The 20,372-nt window shown below is 57.5% G+C and overlaps 1 protein-coding gene across 1 annotated transcript in view; it reads left to right on the plus strand.

The window, feature by feature from the left end:
- CCDC33 (coiled-coil domain containing 33) overlaps positions 1 to 20,372 on the plus strand; it is a 41,696-nt gene that overhangs the window by 496 nt on the left and 20,828 nt on the right. Inside the window, exons 2-9 of the mRNA XM_075764867.1 lie at positions 284 to 744; positions 2,056 to 2,232; positions 12,141 to 12,308; positions 16,952 to 17,078; positions 18,578 to 18,687; positions 19,451 to 19,552; positions 19,762 to 19,853; positions 19,986 to 20,106. Coding sequence (XP_075620982.1) covers positions 284 to 744; positions 2,056 to 2,232; positions 12,141 to 12,308; positions 16,952 to 17,078; positions 18,578 to 18,687; positions 19,451 to 19,552; positions 19,762 to 19,853; positions 19,986 to 20,106 — 1,358 coding nt within the window. The remainder of the gene's footprint in view (positions 1 to 283; positions 745 to 2,055; positions 2,233 to 12,140; positions 12,309 to 16,951; positions 17,079 to 18,577; positions 18,688 to 19,450; positions 19,553 to 19,761; positions 19,854 to 19,985; positions 20,107 to 20,372) is intronic.

Genomic DNA, 20,372 nt, shown 5'->3' on the forward strand with positions numbered 1-20,372 from the left:
CACCTTCGCAGTAAAACCCTGAGCTGGGGACAAAGCTGCCTGAGCAGGGTCAGAGATTAGTGGGGTGAATGGGGCAGATGGAGCTTGAGGAGCAGGGCCAACTCCACCAACAATGAGAACACCCCACCCCCCCACCCATGCCCGAGGTCTGGGTGCTTCCAGGCTGCATAACCCATTTGCTCACGTCCACAGAGCAGAGCTAGCCAGGGTTGCTGATGGACGAGCCCAGGAGATGCTCCTGGGACCACCAGCCCCCCTACGCAAGGCTTCACCCCCACCACAGGTTTCTGCAAGAACGACAAGAACCACGACGTGAGGCTCCACGTCGAGGCCCTGCGCTTCCCCGGGAGGGCACAGAGGATGATGAAGAGGAGCAGGTTGGTGGGCGAAGCTTTCTTTGCCATCTACCCCCGCACCAACCAGCCCCGGATGAAGGTCTCCGCTGGAAGGGACGAGGACTGGTACCGCTACAGCGCCGTGATGGCTTTGCTGCGGGTGGGCAGCGAGCAGCCGGCGATGCACTGCGGCCGGCTGGCCTTCACCGCGTCCCTGCACGAGCACCGGCCACCCACCACGTTGGCTTCACCCCCACCGCTCTCCCCCAGTGCCCAGGGTGGGGACCAGCAAGCAGCAGCTCCGGGATCATCCCCAACCCCAGACATCCCTGTCCCCAGCCGCTCGCTCCGTACACCCGAGTCTGCTTACCACTCACTGCCCACCAAGGACCGTGCTCGCTCCTCCGAGGTAGGTGACCCCAGATTTGGGGGGTGTGGGGTTGGGGCAGAGATCCTGTGCTCCAGCAAAACAGGACCAGGCCACTCTGCTTGGAACAGGATTTGCCCCCAGTGCAGCTAGACAGCCCCATGTAGGCACCAGCTGGAACAAAAGCAAAAAGAGAGAGGTCTCCATGGCTTTCAGGGGTGCCTCTGGTAAACAGCACAGCCCTGCCTCAGTTTCCCCTCCCTCATGCCCCAGCACTGCTGGGTAGAAGCTTTGTGCCTGTCCCCTGCCTGCCACTGAGGTCAGGGACCCTCTTTGTCCAGGACAGGAGGAAGCTGGGACAAGCTCAAGATGCAGACAGGGTCTTGGTGAGACAACAACCACCCAAGCAAAGCCAGGAAAGAGGGTCCCACAGCAAAACCATGCTCAGAGCTGCAGGAAAAGGTCCTTTATGGGGTGCTCCCCTGGCTCTGCCCACCCCACCGCAGTATCGCCCATCCCCAGCCAAGCACAAGACCTACAGCTTGCCCCAGACCTCACCCACAGCAGGACCAGGACCTCCCACCCACCCAGATCCCCCTCACCTTCCTGGCTGGTGCAGGGCAGCCCCTCCAGATGAGACCTCAACCCCCCCAAGGAATGGGGAAGCTCCCCAACATCAGCCAGCCCTCCCCTACCCCACTCTTTTAAGGGCTGGGAGCAGCCGGACCCCATCAGAGCAGCTGGGAGCTGGGCAGGTGCTCCCTATGAAGGATGGAGGGTGGGCGGGGCTGCTAAAAAGCTTATTAATAAGATAATTTTAAATTTTTTTAATTTTTCAATTTTCTTTTTTAAATGTTCTTTTAAATTTTTTTCTTTTTTTCTTTTTCTTTTTTCTTTTTCTTTTTCTTTTTCTTTTTCTTTTTCTTTTTCTTTTTCTTTTTCTTTTTCTTTTTCTTTTTCTTTTTCTTTTTCTTTTTCTTTTTCTTTTTCTTTTTCTTTTTCTTTTTCTTTTTCTTTTTCTTTTTCTTTTTCTTTTTTTTCTTTTTTTCTCCCTGAGGTAGTCGGAGCTGCGCAGGAGCAACCCCTGGACATGTGTACGAGAATGTCTCTAAATCTAAAATAAATGTTGTTGAGGTGCTTATGGCTGGTTTAGCATGCATTGCTTTTATTTTTTTTTTCCATTTCTCACAAAACTTCTGCCCTTGACGTGTGAGGTCCTGACCCCAAGAGTTAGAGGATGGAGCCGGGATGCAGAGGGGTTTCCCTGGGCTGCGGGGGGAGATGTCACGGGGGACGCTGGGAGGACTTCTGGAGCCCAAAGCTGGGTCTTCAACCCCCTTCTCTTACCCCCAGAAGCTGCGGGCTGATCGTACACCCAGCTCCTCCCCGGAGCTCCGGGGTGACTCAGCAGATGAACATCCTTCCTCCTCCTCTTCTTCCTCGCTGCCTGCCCTCGCCACGCTGAGCCGCAGCAGCTTCCACCTCTCCTCGCCGCGCTACAGCCCGGATCCGACCTCCTCGCCAGCGCAGGTGAGTGCAGCCGGTGGAGAAAATACCATCTGAAATCAAAAACAAAATGGTACTATTCGTAGTAGCTTCCCGTTAGAGCTTTCGCGGTGCTGGAGAGGAGATGGAGGGCTGCAAGGGGACGTGGTCATCTCCATCCTGTCCTCGGCTCGGCGCTGCTCCCGCGCCATCACGTCCTGGTCGTGGGGACGGGGGGAGCGAGATGTCAAACTTTGCGTTTCTAGCACCAAAAAGCAGCCCTGCAAGCCAGCTGTCCCCCAGGCAGAGGATGGCGTCACCTAGAAGCTCTTAAAATGCTGACTGTAGGCATCGGGGGCTGACACAGCTTAAATCTTTCATCTTGCAGCTCATCGCTAGACTTCTAAAACCTGCAGAAACCGCAGGGCAAGGCCGATGCAGTCCGAGAGGCTGCATTGCTCTTTCCTTAGTTATGTTAAAAGCTGTCCAAATAAAAGAAAAAAAAAAAAAAGCCAAAAAAAACCCCAACCCTCACCCCAGGGGCTCCGTTTCCTGCGTCTCGCTGGAAGAATAACACGCCCGTTGATGAAGATGTTGTCTGTGCTGCTCTCAGAGGTGTCTCGTACACCTGTGAAAACATTGCTCGAGAAAGCCGGCTTACGGCACCGGAGACGGGCTTGATCTCCTGAACCCTCCCCAAGCATCCTCTGACCTCTCTTCTCCTTCCAGAGAGTCCAGCTGGGCTGGTGGGAGACTTGGGGTTGGTGGGCTTGATGACAAGGTCTTCTGCAGGCTCTGGGCCACCCAGCTCAGGGATGGGGCTGGCAGTCCTTACTCAGCACCCACCCCCTCCCAAGTAAGGACTGCTGCAGTGGGGAGGTGACAAGGGACCCCGCAGACGGTACCTCGTGCCCGCGGTGCCATCACCGGGACGTCCTAAACGCTGGACACGTGCCTCTTCATCTTGGTGACTACGTCGGTGTGGCTGTAGGGTTAAAAGTTGGGTCGGCATCCCTCCCCACGCCGTTCCTTGGGCGGGATAAACGTCCAGAGCCGATGGCTCTGGAGCCCTTGATCCACGTGTTTCACGGGGGTTATGGGGTGCTCGAGCCCCGCTGAGCTGCTCGGCCCCTCTCCAGGGCAGCTGCCCTCTCCTCGCGCCGCAGGCAGGATGCTGAGCATCCCGGATCCTGGAGCAACTCAGCACCATTCGCAGCGCTCGGCCTCTCTTGATTTTCAGCTGGCTGTGCTATCCTCACCCCAATCAGCCCAAAAATTTACTGGCCAGATACATTTATTAGCGAGGCTTGATTGAGTTTACTCAGCAAACGTCTAGACGTAAACTCTTTGGAGCTGCGGAAATCGATAGCAATCAGCTGGGATGCGGAGCGGGATGCGGAGCCAGGTCGCGGGCGTAAGGCGAAGCATTAGCAAATGCAATTTTGCTCCTGGGCCCCCCGGAGGGAATGCAATAAATCACCTGCCGCTGATGTCACCCGGCAAGTATTTGCCAGGATGGTTTTTATTTAAAAATTAAAAACTAAGGGGCGGGGGGATGTTGGCTCCCCGCCCTCCTGGGAGAGCTGGAAAGATGGAAAATGTGTTGGAGGGTGGCCGAGCTGTGCTGAGTTACGGGGAGGGGGGATGCACCGGCTGGAGCTGGGAGGGAGGTTTAATCTCCGAAAGCGCTCCTGGGAGACGCTGCGGTGAGCTGAAGCTGTGGGATTTACTTTTGTCCCTCTGGAGCTGTGTTGGCTCTTGGGGGTCCAAACCCGAGCATCTCAAAGCTGATCCTGCTGTGCCTGGGGAAGGTGAACCCCTAAAGTGAAGTCTGAGAGCCTAAATAGCTTCCTAAACTCCGGCAGGACTCAGGTGATCGATAGTTTGGGGAGTTAGTAATGTTGGGGGGGCAACTTCAGAGGGGTCCTATGGCAGGGCTGCTGTTCGGACCCGTGTCCTGAGGAATCCCGCTGCGGGGCTATCGCATCCATCTGTTTCGCTTTCCCAAATGGTAAAGACCTGCAGGCGCATCCCGACGGGGTACCGCCTCCTCGGCGCTGCCTCCGTGCCCAGCATCTCATCCGCAGGATGGTGCGGGTGACGGACGGGTGCTGAGCTCCGCCCGAAAGGCCAAGGCAGGGGGAATAACGATTTTTCTCATCTCGCCGCAACCTGCGGATAATGTATTCCAAGGCACGAAGCGGCAGGCTCTGCTCGGCTGCTTGCGGAGCCAGACGGCTCCCTAATTGTCCTGGCACCTGGGCACGACACCGAGCAGGTCGATAAGATGTTATGGATGATCTCGGAGGTTCTGGGATGGCTCGGAGCTGTCAGCCCTCGGGATACCTCCTCCCTCAGCAGGGAAGGGATGGAGGAGAGGGGACAGGGCTCACCTCGACCCTCGGGGGCTTTGCACAGGGCTCAACCCCCAGGCGAGCAGAATTGGGTCCCTTCCTCTGGAAACCGTTCCAGCGGATCTACGTGGTGCTGGGCGAGGGGGAAAGAGCCAGCTTTTGGAGATCTCCTTGGCAGTCGGACTTGGTCGCAAGCCCGCAGAAGATGGTTTGTTTCCAGTCTCCCTGGACCAGCTGGCAGCGAGGCGCCCATCCCAAAACAGCAATCTGTTGCTGTCAGGGTACAAGGAATCGCAGCCTTTCTGCAGCAAACAAACGGGTTTGCGTAACGGCACGCGTCCCCGCTCCGTCTCCCTCGTTTACCAGGCTGCAAGAGCCGCGGGGGTATTGGGCGGCCGGGGGATTGCGTGGTAAGCGCGCCCCATCCGCGCTGTGCAAAGCCAGCTGTGACTTGTGGACCTTCACCAGGGCTCAAAAAATGGGATTAAACCGGCTCCCGGCTCCATTTACGCTGTGCTTCATCCCCGTGGAGTTAAACAGCTTCCCTAGGAAAGCGTGCACGGGTGCGAAGCGACCGGGTGTAACGCAAATCACAGGGACGAGCAAAAAAGTTCCCCGGGAATAAACATCACCTTTATTTTTTAAGCACGATACAGAAAGTACAGCAGCAACTCCTCAAGCACCCAGTGTATTTCAGGCACAGGGACCCGGGGGGGAGTCTGAGCCACAGCTGGATTAATTTTAGCCCCTTTTTTGGGGGGGGGGGGTGGGATTCAGCCTTAAAGCATGGAGTGGGTATCTGCGGAGTCCCTTCCCCACCGTCAGATGTGGATGATGGGCTGTGAGCTGAATTCGCTTGCTAGCCCTGCTGCTTTTCGGTGGCGAGCGGAGCCCAGCCCTGGCCTCTCCCGAATGCTTCAAATCAAACCCGGACCCCGTCGCAAATCTGGCTCAACCATCTGGCTGTGCCGAGGGGCTGGGGAATGATTTTGGGCTGAAACGGGGCATTTCTGTCCATTTGCAATGGTAGGGGGAGCAGGGATGCAGGGGCAGGGCAAGGATGCTTGCACCGGGATGCAGATGCTTGCACTGGGATGCGGATGCTTGTACCGGGATGTGGATGCTTGCACTGGGATGTGGATGCTTGCACTGGGATGTGGATGCTTGCATCAGGATATGGATGCTTGCACTGGGATGCGGACGCCTGTACCGGGATGTGGATGCTTGTACCGGGATGCAGATGCTTGCACTGGGATGCAGATGTTTGCACCGGGATGCGGATGCCCTTGCGATATGCCCCGTCTCGCTGAGCGATGATGGCGGATAAAAGCTTCTGTCTTCCCATCGCCGGAGCGGCAGGGCTGGGGCAGAGGTCTCTGTTAGCGGGTGATGGATGGCGTGCGTCTCCCGTCTGTCGCCCGGTCGGCTCATCCATCACTCAGCCCGTCGACAGCGGCCGGCACAGGGAGGGCGGCAGGGGTCCAGCCCTTCTCCCAAGCCTGCTGCCCCGACACCGGGGTGAGGGGCTGGAGCTGACTCGACACACTGAAAGCCCAATGAGGCTGAAAAACAAACTTTGACGCGCGGGGCTCGCCCCGGGATGCGGGCGAGATGAATAACGCCGCTCCGGCGAGCAATTTGTAGGGCTTTGAAAAGCTGTCAGCCCAGGGAGAAGCGCGTCTTGACGGGTTCATCGAGGACTTTGCCTTCCTCCGGCAGCGCCCTGGCTCTCGGCATCCCTTGGTCATCCCTTCTCCGTGCCGGAGGGAACCTCCAGCAAAAGGGGACCTGAGGCAAATGGCTTTGGGGTGCTGTTTGCGTAGCTCTGGTTTAGTGAAAGACAATTTTTTTTTTTTTTAGGGGGTGTGAAAATGCACGTTCCTAGTGATGCATTGCGAGGAAATTATATTCCCTATCATGACATTGGTCCAAAAGTCCCGTTTTTCCTCACGCTTCTCCCCACCCGAGCGGAGAGCTGGCATGGAAAAGGGCCAGTGCAGAGTGGCAATTCACATTTTCTTAGCTAAAATGGAAAAAAAAAAATTAAAAAATAATCTTCTTGGATGGAGGAGACGGCTCCTCAAGAGGTTTTCCAATCTGCTGTTTGATTCGCTCGTCTGTAAAGCACAAACTCTTTGGATGCTCGGAGGAAAGGCAAGCGGGAAGAGCGGCTGCTAGTTCTAATTCCTGCAATTTAAGTCATCGTGTCCCTTTAAGTGTCAAATAACTGCCTCGCTGAGAAAAGCAAATGGGGTTAAAAAGAGAAAATTGCTCCCTTTTAAGAGGTGGTGGTGGGGGGAAGGTAATTGCACTGGTGCCGCTGATAAATACAGAAAGTGTAAAACTCTTCTAATGGAGCAGATGAGGCGGTGCTGGGCTGCCGGCCCATTTAATTATTTGACAGGTGAATTGGGAGTTTTCCTACATAAATGGAAGGAAAATGAATTTGGCAATTTTTAGCCCAAAGGGATTCCCAGCCGGCGGCAACGGGGTTCCCCGGGGAAATTGGCTCCGAGTCGGCATCCCTGAGTGTCGGTGGGGGAGAGCATCCTCCCTCCCGGCGCCCCGAAACCGCCCTGTGATCTTTAACGAGTTCCCCCAGGGTCCCCCGGAGGAAACAACTTGCTTAAAAATAATAATAATAAGAATATATCAAGCTCAGCGAGGGGAAAAAAAAAAATAATAATAATAAAAAAAAATCCCCCGTCCTTGTTGGAAATGGGAGCAGAGCAGTGGTGTCTGCCGGCAGGATGAAACGATGAATAAAAACCAGTGTTTGTTTTCCTGTCTGGCTTATTTTTTTTATTATTACTGTATTTTTTTTTTTTCTTCCCCTCTGGCTTTTGTTTTGCTGAGGATCTACTAAAGGGTTTGAACCTGCTCGGGTGGTTTTTTTTTTTTCTTGGAGGGTGGTTTGAACCTGCTGCGTGGAGGTGTTGGGAAATACCCCTTGTAGTACTATTGGGTTTGCTTCAAAAATGAAAAAAAAAAAAAGAAAAAACGAAAAAAAACCACCCCCCGAATTCAGGCTGCCTCGGGCTGTTGGTGGAGCTGAAGTTCTCCAACCATATGGGTTGCTCATTCGGGACGCCGAGGGCTGCTCCTTGCCTTGCGCCCCCACCTCCGTGTCATCCTAGGGGCTGTTTTGGCGAGGGCTTCTCCATCAGATATTAATTGTAGGCGGCATCATAAAGCGCCCGCGTTCTCCTCCCGTCCCATGGCAAGCAGCTCCAAAGGCATCGAGGAGGAAAAAAATCCCAGCGAAGAAGGAGAAAGCATCCGCGGCCGGACCCGGCAGGATGAGACCTCCTCGTTCTGCATCACCCCCCCCCGCGAAAGCCCTTCGCTTTCGGCAGCATCCCGCTGCGATCGCAGCCCCGCTCCAAGGACCGCGACGCTGGGGATGGCGGAAGAAGAGTGCTGCTGCCGTTTTAATCTTCCTTTTAACTGTAATTGCGTTTGGCCGGCTCCCCCGAGCTTGTTCCGGGAGATGCATATTTTTTTTATTATTTTTTTATTTTTTTTTCACCCCCCCCCCCCCCCCAGCTAGATTGCTTTCCTTGTTTTGCTCATCGGAGACAGGCCGGGGCCTGTGTCATGCCAGCTATGCATTAATAGAGCCTCAAATGAGATTTCACAGCCTCAAATCTGATTAGCGCCGAGGCTCCGGTTGCTTCGGAGAGAGGAGCAGACAGACGAGGAGCCGTGATGCTTGTTGGGGGGTGTGGAGTGTGTGTGGGGGGTACAAATCCGTAGGGATGTGGGATGTCACGCTGTACCCTAACACCCCGGGGCTTGCGGGGACCAACGCAGAGCGTGGGCACGGGGTGGCCGGGGTGCAGCGCATCTCCCACCCCCAGAAAACCCCATAAATTCGGGGCGGTAAATTGTCCCACACGCAGCATGGCGGGAGAAGGTCGGTCTGGGCGAAGCAGCCGCCTCCGCAAACCCATCAGCTGGCGAGTCCTTGCTGGACGGAGGACAACCCCCCCCTGGTATTTCACTCTGTTTGTAAATGATGCTCCGTGGTGTCTCAGGGGCTCTTGGTGTGCTCTTACATCCCAGAACCCTGCGGTCCAGCCCTCAGAAGCAGCTGGATTTACTCCCCGAGGGACGCCTGGGGACCCAGCATCCTTAGGCTGGCTCGACTCTGGGATGTCCTAGCCTTTCTCCAACCCTACCTCACGTCCAGCCCCCTCCCATGGCACGTCGCTGGAGGTTTAACCCGTGGCCTGATCCTGCTGCTTGTTTAAAACCAAGTGGCGCTTGATTTCCCAGGGAGGGGAAAAACGGCTTGCCGGCGTTTAGCTGCCGTAAGGAGGTTTGAAAGGAGCCTGGGGAGACATCACGTAGGAAAACTCAACGCCAGCCCCAGTCCATCTTCGCTTATGGAGCCTACTATTATTTTATGAAGTCTCCAGAGGAGGATAAAGCTGACACGTTCCCAACAGCTGCTCATAAATTGCAAGGGGTAGGGAGGAGCTCAGGGCTCCCGCCGTTCCCACTGTAGAGGGGATCGGCATCACTCCCGGCTTTATCCGGGGCTGGGAGGACTCGTGGGTCCTACAAAGGACGAGGAGGGTCCTGATCCTTCCGTGGTAGAGCAGGTGCTGGTGTCTGCTGGTGCATCACCCCGAGGAGCGCTGGCAGGGCTGCGGCGGGGCCAGGGCGGGGGGGAGTTGAGGATGTGAACGCCGTAAGGCGTAAAGCCCCAGGCGCTATCCCTATCCGACAGCGCCGGGGAAATCAAAAATCAAGGAGCATCCCGCAAACTTCTTCCAAGGGGTGGGGGGAAATGCAGCCGCGGGCTTCAGCCGTGGGTCCCCCGCTGGCTCCCAGCCTGGGTTTGTCCTCCCCGAACTAAACGCTGGGCTCTTGAGGCTATTTATGTCTCGTCAGCCCGCAGCCAGAAGCAATTTAATCTTGGCTGAGCAGCGTCGTAGAGGAGCTGCCTGAGCACCCCCCCCTCCCCTCCCCACGCTTCTTTCGAGACGATAAAAGAGTTGATAGCAAAACAAATTACGACAATGGCAGCTCAGGCACCGTTAATCAACCTCCCCGCAACATCGCGGCGTGAATAATTAATAACCGTCATGGGTTAAAGGATGCTTTAAGGGCGGCTTGGGGTTAAGGTGCTGCGTGGGATCGGGGCGGCGGGTCACGCGAGATGCTCCGCGGCAGTCGGTGATGCTCTGAGGGACCGAAAAATGCTTTAAACGTGCGGTGTCCCCAGCCGAGACCCTTGGCGACACAGGGACTTTATTATTTTTTCCTCCGGCTCCGCAAGCTACAGGTTGCAAACTCCTGGGTGAGAGCGTTTGGCTTGGCACGGACGGAGAAGTTTTGCTTCCCGCTGAGTAAGAGAGCTGAAAAACAAGCGTGGGCTTTACCTGGAACTGCAGGCATCCTCCTTTCTGGAAGAAATACTGAATTTCCTCCTGGCTTTGAATAGTAACTGGATTTTTTTTATTTTTTTTATTTTTTTTTTTTTTTTTTTTGGTAGTTAATCACAGCCTTGCCGAGGGTTTCGGGTACCGGTTGCCTGCGAAGCCTGGCATTGTTCGCGCCTGCTATTTTTAAAATGTTTTGTTCTCCTGCTTAGTTTTACTTAGCTTAACCGCTCGTGAATTGTCTATTAAAACCTCTCACTAATTATCATGCTGAAACCGCTGCTGGCGGTAAAACCTACTTGGTTTTTCAGAGATATGGAAATATAAATGGTGGGTATGAAGATGCGTGCTAAGAAACCTGCTTCTGTTATCTGGAATGTAAAAGAAAACAGGGAAAATGCAGGAAAATATCCCAAAATAGTGATCCGGAGCTGAAAATAAGGGTGCGGTGCGGGACGCTGAGCCGGCATCACAGCTCAGGGCCTGGGCTCCATCAGCGAGCTCGGAGGGGTCCGTGCGATTCAAAGCAAGGTTGTTTCCCGGCTCCGCCAGCTGCAATTCCTCTGGATTGGGTTTTTAGTGAATATTTAGGGCTCAAATACTCATTAAAACTCCAGAGCCGGAGCCTGAACAGATGCTTTCTTGAAAGGAGAGAGGGGTCTCCGGGGAGAGCATCCCTGCCTGCCCTGCCTGCACAGCCCCGCGTGCTTCCTGCCTGCAAATCCGGCGCCCCAGCCATCCTCACCCTCCCTTGGTGACGCAGCTTGGTCTTAAAACCAAGCCTAGGCTTTTCTCCTGTTTGCCCAGCTCCATCCCACAGTTTGCCCAGCTGGGATGGAGTGAAACAATGCTTTTTTTTTTAAGCTCCAGCTAGCTTCTGAGCCAACAGCAAAAAAAAAAAATTAAGGGAGGGGAAAAACCCGATTTAAATGTGGGGTTTTTTCCAGGTTGTTGATGGTCAGAGCCCCCAGGTTTCCATCCCACAAGCCATCTTTAGGTTCGGGGTCGTTATCCCCCATGGTGGCGGGTCACCTCCCCGCCGTCAAGCCCATCATCGCTGCAGCCGGGCGGCTTTGGGAGAGCCAAGGGAGAGGGGCTCGGGATGAAGCAGCCCCTCGTTAGGGAGTTTGGAGGCAAAGCCGCACGTCGGAGGGGATTTGCAGGCAGCGGCTTTGAGAAGCCCACGGGGTGGTTGCTGGGCTGGAGCTCTCGCTTTCACCCCAGGAGGTCAGAAGGATGCACGAAGGGTTTGCTTTTCAGGGGCTGAAGCAGCACAGGGTGGGTTTTAACCCTTTTTAGGCACGACGCTATGCGATATCAGCCCGAGACGGCGGCACGGCGAGGATGCAGCCGGTGGGGGACGGCGCCGTGTCTCGCTTGGACGGGGTGCGATGGGTGAGGGGACGGTCCCTCCCCGGGAAAGGAGCGGCAGCTTGCAGCTCTGCTGCTCCTTAGCACATCAGCTGGTGGGAATTAATGAGCTGGGGAGGGGGGAGCTGCTGTGATCTCCCCCTTTTTCCCCCCTTTCCCCCCCTCCCCGGGACTGGGCTGAGATCCCGATTCCTGCAGAGTCCCTATAAATTGGGCTGTGGAGAAGGGGGAGCAGGGGGGCGGCAGGGGCTGTGGGGGGGTTGTTGGTGGGTCTGAGGGCCCCGGGGGAAATGGAGGTGCTTTAGATGCTTAATCCCATTCCGGTGACCTGGCACCCGGGGTCTCTGCTTGGACCACGGCGTAACTGGGACCACACTGAGTAGGGATGCTGGGCTGGTTTCACCCCACGCAGGATGCTCTCCGGGCGTTCTCCCGGCACCTGTTGCGGCCCCGTTGTGACGTGGGGACAGCCACGGTGCCGAGCCGCGGCTGGGCTCTGGGATGTGCCAGGGACATCATCTCCCCGGCTTCTTCTCCCGCATCCAGGCTCTCGGCATCCAGCAAAGGTCTTGGGGACCAGCCTGGGCGACGGAGATACACCGGGGACACCACCTCCCCAGCTTGTTCTCCTCCATCCAGGCTTTTGGCATGAAGCAGGGGTTGTGGGGACAAATTTGGGTGATGGGGACGTGCCGGGGACGTCGTCTCCCCCATCTGGGCTCCCGGCATCGAGCTGGGGCCGTGGGGACGAGGTTGGGTGATGGGGGACGTGCCTTCAGCTTTGCGGGACCAGCCGGTCGCTCCCCACCTTGACATCTCTCCCGCTTGTTCCCGGCAGGTATCCGAGTCTCCCGCCGGGATGGAGGAGCCCAGACACGCACCGGGGGCTAGCGGGGGGCACGTTGCCCGCGTGGGGAAGGAAGCCATCTCCGTCATCCTCCACGGCGCCAGCAACCTACCGGCCACGCGGGACGGCCGGGTGCCACGGCCATACGTCGTCGTCGTCGTCAGGTGAGTACCCAGCATCCGCGAAGGGGGACGATGGAGATCGTTGGAGCACGGGGAAAGGCTTTGGGACCTGTCACCCCGTTATTAACTCTTCGCAAGCCCCAGGGAGGGGGAGAACCTCCTTAGCGGCGGCACGCGCAAGCGTCACGTCCGTGGGATGCTCGGTGCGGGGAGAGGAGCCGGGAGCCCTCGCTGAGACGGGGGAAAGCGGAGGACAGGGCGCTTTGGCTCACTGGGACGTCGGGAAGAAAGCCTTCCTAATATTGAAAGTATAAAATGATGTCAAAGAATCCACGGGGTAACGCTGCCTGGGTTTCGAGCTGATATCACAATAAATAAAAGAGCATTTTAATAAATAAAACAAGATGCTTGGGTGAGGAGAACTTGGCTCCTCGTGCATTATGCATGTGCCGGGGGACTCAATTAGCCGGGCACGCTTTGGTCTGTGGTACGAGGGCTCCGCTCGGCTCGGCACTGCTGCGGGGTGAGCGCGCGATCCCAAAGAGTCCTTCCGGGAGGCAGAGAGGCTTCGCCATCGCTCCCCTGGAAAACCGGGGAGAAAGCGGCCGTGGGTGACTTCGGAACATTGCCTGGCCAGCGTGGAGAGCAAACTGTTGCTCGCCGAGTGTTTTCCGGCACGGAAACCCCGAGCTGCGTGGTGAAGGGGGTCCCGGCGTCCGTCGGCGTGGCACGGGGCACCTTTTTCTCCACAGTGCCCGATGCCGGCCGCGTCGGACATCCCGGCGGTTCCGTGGGCAGGAGAGACATGTCCCTCCGTCGCGGCGACAGCGTCTGTCAGGTTTTGGGGGCTGGCTGGCACCTGCAGCCCGGTGGGAGCCGACGGCACGTGAGCTGGTAGCCCCCACTGCCACCCCTCCATCGCCCCTTCCCCTCTCCCCCCCCCATTTTTCCAAGGACCCGCTCTCCTCCCCGCCAGCCTGAGTAACTCCACCGCAGGAGTTGTCTCTATTTCCATAAACCAATTACACTCAGATCATCTCAGGAGATTTAAACATCAATATCCTAAATGATAGCACGAGGGTGGCGTGCGATTTGTTGCATCTCTCTTTACATTCTGGCGCTGCTCCATCACCGCATTGCCATGGTAACGGGGCAGTGATGGAGGGGAGGGTGGTGTTAGGGATGCAGGACACATGAGGGGCCTTTTAGTAACCATAGTGAGGGAGCCAAGGCAGAAGGGAATCGGTTATTGTTTTTCAGGGCTCTTGCTTTTGAAGGAGAGTAGCATGTTGCAGTTAAAAGGTGGGTTTTTACGGACGGGAAGGAGAAGCGGTCAGCGGATGTACCGGTGGGGACCTGGCGGCGGCCGATCCCTCCGAAGCAGCAGGGTACCACCAGTGGAGCCCCTGCTGGCACCCAGAGCATCACCCCCCCACACACACACTCCGCCAAAATCAGGAGCGGGATGGGAGGAAGGGAGCAATCGCACTCGCACCGGCGCTTTGTGGCTGTGCCCGGTCGCTCGTGCCCGGGACTCGGCATCCCACAGAGTTCCGGAGTTGTGTGTGGCGCTTCCAGCTCACGGTGCAGAGGATCGGGGAGGGAAAGGTTTAACGGAGCGAATCTGAAAGATCTCAGGCAGCGGGAGAACCAGCACGGGCATCCCGATGAGATTTGGCAAATCCCTGCCCAGGAGAGGATGGGGATGCTCCGGGGATGCTCCGGGGACCTGGCAGCGGCTCGGCTCTCTGAACGCTGAGCAAATCCCCCCTCTCTGCTTTCAGGGACATCCATGGGTTTGTTCCGCATCTTCCTTTCACTCCCTCGTGCGCACAGATATATCGCCGCCGGACCCGCGTGATGCTGGGATGACCTTGGCACGCCGGAGCCAGGTGTATCGGCAATTAACAGCACAAAGCGTCTGGCTCCGGCCGGCTTCTCCTCTCCATTGAGTATCGTGGGCGGGTGAAAATACCTCCTCGCTTCTTCCTTTCTGCTCTCCAGTGCCAGAGAGAAGAAGCTCAAGGTCGCTGCTGAATGCGCCGTCTGCTCCCAGCCTGGGGGATGGGGGCTCCGATGTTCCCCTGCCTGCGGGTCTGCCTGCGCAGGCAGCGGTCCCGGTCGTGGTACGGGTGGGATGCTCCTCCGCCTGGGAAGGGGTTAGCTGTGAGCGAAGGCTTTCGGCTCTGCGATGTGCCCAAAAAAGAAACCAGGGGCTCAGCTGATAGCCCCAGAGGTGTGGGAAGTGGGACCAAGAGGGGTCTTTGGGGGGGTCCCCTCCTCGCCCCGGCACCCGGCTTAGGTCGTGGTCTGATGAAGACAGACCGTCCCAGGGCCAGAGGGTCAGGAGCAATATAAAAATTGGGTTTCTGGAAGGAGAGGGGAAATTATAATTCTTCCTTTCTCCTTCTGATTCTTTTCAGAAACCGCTTTTCCACCTCTGTGATTTATTTATCCATATTTATTTACCGACACCGCACCCGAGCTCCCCCAAGCTCAGCACCGAGCTGCTGTGGTGGGGGACAGCGTTGCCTCCCCCAGGGCCAGATCCTGCACCCGCGGCGCAAGTTACACCCCGAGGTTCGGTCCCGTGAACCTCAGCCGTGCTGCGCGGGATTTTTCTTCCCTGAGAAGGATGCGCCTGCACGGCCGCGTTGCCTCTGCAGGGATGTCGGCCCCGAGAAATAACTCACCCTGTAGAGATAATAACTTATAACGCCGGATAAATAAATATTTTTACTGGGGCTGGGCGCAGCCCTTGTCAAGCCCTTTGCTGGGCACGGAAGTGTCACACGCAGCGGGGTGGCCGTGTGATGCTGTCCCCAAGCGCTGTAGCCGAGACGTTGATGTATAATAACTCCCCGGGGGTGGCCGTCTTTATCTTTTATCTTTATCTTTTATCGCAGCGGTGGGAGGCTGAGGCCTCTCCACACGGCAGAGCTAAGCGCCCTGCCCCGGAGCAGGCGTGGAGGGATGCGGAGCATCGGAGGAACATGTCTTGATCCATCCCGGCCATGTCCTGCCCCAAGGCGTGCGATGCTGTGGCATCTGCCTGCAGCGCCTGCTCGCTGGGGACCCCCCGTCTCCTGCCCCACCGGTGGGTCTGGAGCTGGCTGGGGTGAGGAGGAGACCTCAAACCATCTCAGCTCTCTGCTGTTCCTGCTGCCCCCCCCCCCGCTGCCCACCCCTGGCCTTTTCATTTGATTTTGAAGCGCAACCCCATGTGTCGTGCCGTTGGGGGTTGGTTTCCTCCCCCCTGCTCCCCACTTCACAGCTCTTTTTGAAGGCTCTCTCGTCCTTAGGCAAGTCTATAACGAAGGGGGCCCGGAGCAGCTGGTTCTCACCCTCCTCCTCCTCCTCCCACCCCCCTCCCAGCCCAGGTCTGGCTTCATTCGGACTCCGAGCACGTTGCTGGTAGAGCAATCCCCCACAGAGCTCATTACTGGAGAGCTAATTTTCCTCCAGCCCCTTCCAGTGCCAGCCCGACGCTAATTCCCACCTGCCAGAGCCGGCCGGCTCGGCTCCATCCCTGTGGGATGCAGGTGGAGAAGGGGACACGTGGGAGACGGGAGAGGAGCACGGGACGTGGATCAGATGTTAGACCGACCTCTTCAGCAAGGAGAGGTGACCGAGGTCCTCCAAGCATATAACATCTTCCCATACGGCTGGGATGAACCTGCTCGCTCTCACCACTACCTGGAGCTCACCATCCAGCTGGAAGGACCTTTATCGTCTCCTTTCCCCCAGCGCTAGGGTCTCCAGCTCCCAGGGGGTGGCCAAGTGCCACTGTCCGCTCTCAGCCACCGCAGTACTCTGGTAACCTCTCCTAAGAGCCGTGTTGGCTTTGCTCTGGCAAGAACTTTCCTGCAGGAACCAGCACCGGATACTTTATCATCTTAATAGCCAAAGCAAGCTGTTGACAGGGTTGGGACATCCATGTCGCGTTGGCCTGACGCCACGTCACCGTCCTCCTTCGCCCCGCGGTCAGGGATGGAGAGGGTTTGAGGACACCGTGTCACCATCCGGTGGGACTCTGCAGCGGTCCTGGGGCTCCCGGGATAACACCGAGTGTCTCGCTGGGCAGCGGAGACCCCCTAAAAGATCTGCCAACCCCCCTAATGAGGTGGGGATTATTATCATTAGCCGTGCTCCTAATGGATTGATTGATTTATTGATTGATAAAAGTGGGAGGAACAACCCCAAAACAGCCCTGATGGTGACGGCCCCGCACCAGCATGGATGAAGAATTACCCAGGGCCCATAGCTGCTAACGCCGCCGTAATTATTGCTCAGCCTCGTTATGTACCGAGTATAATGACGGCGGTCGTTAACATTCAATCTTCTCTCTGCTTTCCCAGCAGCCTCCTCCCTGTCCCTTCATCAATACAGCCGGATAATTAGCCTCCGGGGTCTGAAATAGCCTTTCGGATAAAAGGGGCTGCAAAACCCCGTCGCCGGGGGCTCGGCAGGATCCGGCAGCCGGGAGTAAAACCAGTCCCGGACCCCCAGTGCAGCCCCCCGCCTCCCCCCCAGAGCAGGGGTAGAGCTTTGCTAAGGGCTGTTGGGTGCACCGAGCGGGGTCGGTGCTCATCCCTCTCCCAGGCACAGCTCCCTGCTAACCCATTTCCCTCTCCTCACCCAGTAACCGGCCGGTTTTGCTTCCCTTTTCCTCCCAGTAAGACCAGCGGAGGGGATGAGCGGAAGGCGGAGGCGCGGGCCACCCACGCGTCCTCGGCGCCCACCCACGCGCCCACCTGGGAGGAGGAGCTGACGGTGGAAATGGATGCTGAGGATGCGGGCCGGGCGGGTAAGAGCATCCCAGTACCGTTGGGGACAGGGATACTGGGGACCCGAGACTCATCTCCTCAAAGGGTTAATTCTGGGCTGTTAGGGAGCCCAAAGGACCCCGAGCAGCACCCAGGTGGAGGGTGGCCACGATGGGGATGACCTGTGCCCCGAGCCCTGTGTGTGGGCTCATGCGTCAGGGTAGGAGCAGGAGGGACGGGAGAGCACCCCAAATCTTTGCCCGCCGCCGTCCCGACACCCTGCGTCAGCTGGACCCGCACCACGATGCCGTCACCCCCCACGCGAGGTCTGTCACTGCACTAAACCCCACGGCATTAGGGGTCAGGATTGGATTCCAACCAGATCCTTGGAAAACAAACTGTGGGAGCCAATCTTCACGTCGTGCCTAATCCCATCAGGCCCTGACCTAAATGAAACTGAGGAGCTTTTGATGTACTTTGGACCTGCTCCGTGCCGTACCGCTGGAGATGCGAGGAGACCCGATGGGACCCCTGGTCCCTGAGCATCGCCCAGATGTTCAGAGATGTTCATCCCCCAGATGTTCAGCCCAGAGCCGTCATTTCCAGGTGCAGCTCGCACCTTTTCTTGCCCAGAAATACAATTTCCATCCTTTTTACTTGCCCAGAAATACAATTTCCATCCTTTACTTGCCCAGAAATGCTGTTTCCATCAGCGGGGCTGCCGAGCGTGATCTATCACGGGTGACGACTAGCAGAAAAGCCACTTGTCTCTTCCTCGACCCCAGAACATTTTCCCTGGTGCTCTTTCAGCAAAGGGCTGGGAGGAAAAAAAAAAAAAAAAAGAAAGAAAAAAAAAAAAGAAAATCTCTGTATAAACCGAGCACTTGCCGAAAAGCACAAGCTCGGGAAAACCTGCCCCGTGCACGTTGCCTGGTCCGTCGTCTTCGTTTTGGGGCCATCCCAGACCTGTGGCATCCCCAGGTTGGCCAAGCAGGAGTTAAGGCGGGTGCCTCGGCGCAGTCATTAAGCTGGGGGAAGGGAAACCCAAGTCTTGATGGCAGCATAAAGAGAGGGCGGTTTTCCTTTCCATCAGCTCCTTTTTTTTCTTTTTTTTTTTAGTTTTTTTCGATAAAAGGCTCCTGCTCGTGCTTGTCAACTAAATTGCAGCTTTGCTTTAAATGAAGCAAAGAGCTTGGGGGTGACGGTGCCGGGACGGGGGGCCAGATGGGCACCGGGGTCCCCCTGAGAGGGTAGATGTCGTGGTGGCAAGTGTCTGCCAAACCCACCCGTGGGCTGCGGGCTCGGGGTGGGATCGCACGTGTGTGTGGTACAAACCCAGGAGGGGTTAAATCCTGCCCCCGCCCGCCCCGCTGTGACCTGCCAGGGGAAGGGGCTGCTGAAAATAAGCCAATCCCCCCCCCCCCGCCAACCACCATCTCCTCTCTCCCTTCTTCACCCAGACCTTCCCCAAACCTCTCCCCATCACTTCGCCAGCTCTGCCCTTCCCCATCATCCTGACAGCCGACCCTCTCCCTTCCAGCCCTGACCCTCACCGTGGCAGACAAAGCCACCAAGGAGGCGTTGGGGACCTTCCAGCTGCCCGTGCGGCACCTCCAGCCCTTCCAGCCCCACCGCTGCAAGCTGGTGCTGGTAGGTACCATCCCCACCCCTCCATCCCGCCGGTTATTCCCCTTTATAACTTTAATTTTTCACCCCGAAGCCGTAGCTGGGGGTTGTGGGCAAAGGGAGCCTTGTGTAACGGGGTAATCCTGGTGGGAAAACCGAATTTGGCAAGTCGGGGAAGGTGCTCAAAGAGGCTTGTGAGCTTCCCGCGAGGTGGGAACAAGGCAGGCGTTGTGCTGGGCTTTTTTCATCTCTTTCCGGTGGGAAAACGTGGAGGAAAAGCGACGGGATTGCTTTCGCCCTCAGCATCCTGGGAAGGAAACGCGGGGCTGGGCCCTAGGTCAGAGGATTCATTAAACGCGGGCTGCTGTGTGTTAATTAACGCAGGCGGGTACCCAGCCCCAAAAAGGGGATGCTTCCCAAACCCCTCGGTGGGGATTTCTCCATCCCAACGCGCTGACAGTCCCGAGGATGTGGCTGCTAGCTCCCCGTACAGCTGAGACCTGGCAAACTCACTCCATACCCCCCCCCCCCCCCAAATCAGCCTCCCCTATGCTCTGCCTGGCAGAAATGAGTTTCCCCTTCCCTGCACAGAGATCGGGAGTGATTAAATATTTAAACGCAGAAGGATTTATGATATTGATCTTTTCCGGGAAGGCTTCGGGGGCCAACGAGCTTTAATTATCAGTCGGTGCTTTATCGCCAGCGATGGGCTGTCCGCGTGCCCAGCGCCCGCGTTTGGTGGCCTTGACCCTTCCTCCTCCCACGGTTCGCTCTCCCCCACAAACAGCCGAGGGCGCGAGACCCCACGGGGACGGTCCTGCACGTCACCGTCATCCGCAAAGGGACCTTCATCCCCCGCTGCGGTGGATTGAGCTACGTGGCCCTGGAGGTGAGTGGTGGCCCTGGGGACAGGAGGTGACATTTTGGGGGTTGGGGGCGGGGGGGGGGTTGCAGGATCCGGGATGGACCAGAGCATCTCGACTCGGGGAGGATGCTGCCGCACATTGCCTCCCGCTCTGGTGGATGTTGATGCCGTGTTGTGTCCCCCACACCCCCCCAAATTTGCTGACCCCTCACCGTGGGCTCCCCACCCCCCAGGTGCTGCTGCAGGGGCTGTCAGCCCCCCTGGCCGCCCCCCCCGAGGCCCTCGTCGCCGTGGCCAGAGTCGTGACCAATGTTCAGGAGTACAAGTGAGTGACGGCCACGGCGGTGGGGGGGGACGGTGCTGGGCTCGGGGCCACCTGAGCATCCCCGGTGCCGGGAGCGGATGCGGCTCCACGCGTGCTGACTCCCCCCCCGCCCCGCTTTCCATCGCTTCTCAGGCACCGCATGGAGAAACACCCCGTCGCCTGTCCCGGCATCAGCCCCACCACCGTCACCTTCCCGGACCCTCCGGCATCAGCCTTCAGCATCGCTCGGGCTGCCAACCACGGCTACCCGCAGGTACGAGGCCGAGCGCGTCCGTGGGGACGAACGGGTCCGGCAGCATCCGTCCCACTTGGGTACCGATGAGCATCCCTCCTTCGCCAAGGAGTACCCAAAGGGACAAAGCAATCCTTTGAGCGTCAAAACCACGCTCCTCTGCCTGCAGAAACCCCCGGGCAGCTCCTCGTTTGCGCTTTTGTCCTTCATTTTCCGCCCCCCACCACCACCCTGCCCCGCTCACGCCTCCAGCTCGAGTGCCACCTCTCGAAGGCAGAGACCTTCTC

This window comes from Balearica regulorum, chromosome 12 (genome assembly GCF_011004875.1).
Source record: "Balearica regulorum gibbericeps isolate bBalReg1 chromosome 12, bBalReg1.pri, whole genome shotgun sequence".
In the NCBI taxonomy this organism is placed as follows: domain Eukaryota; kingdom Metazoa; phylum Chordata; class Aves; order Gruiformes; family Gruidae; genus Balearica; species Balearica regulorum.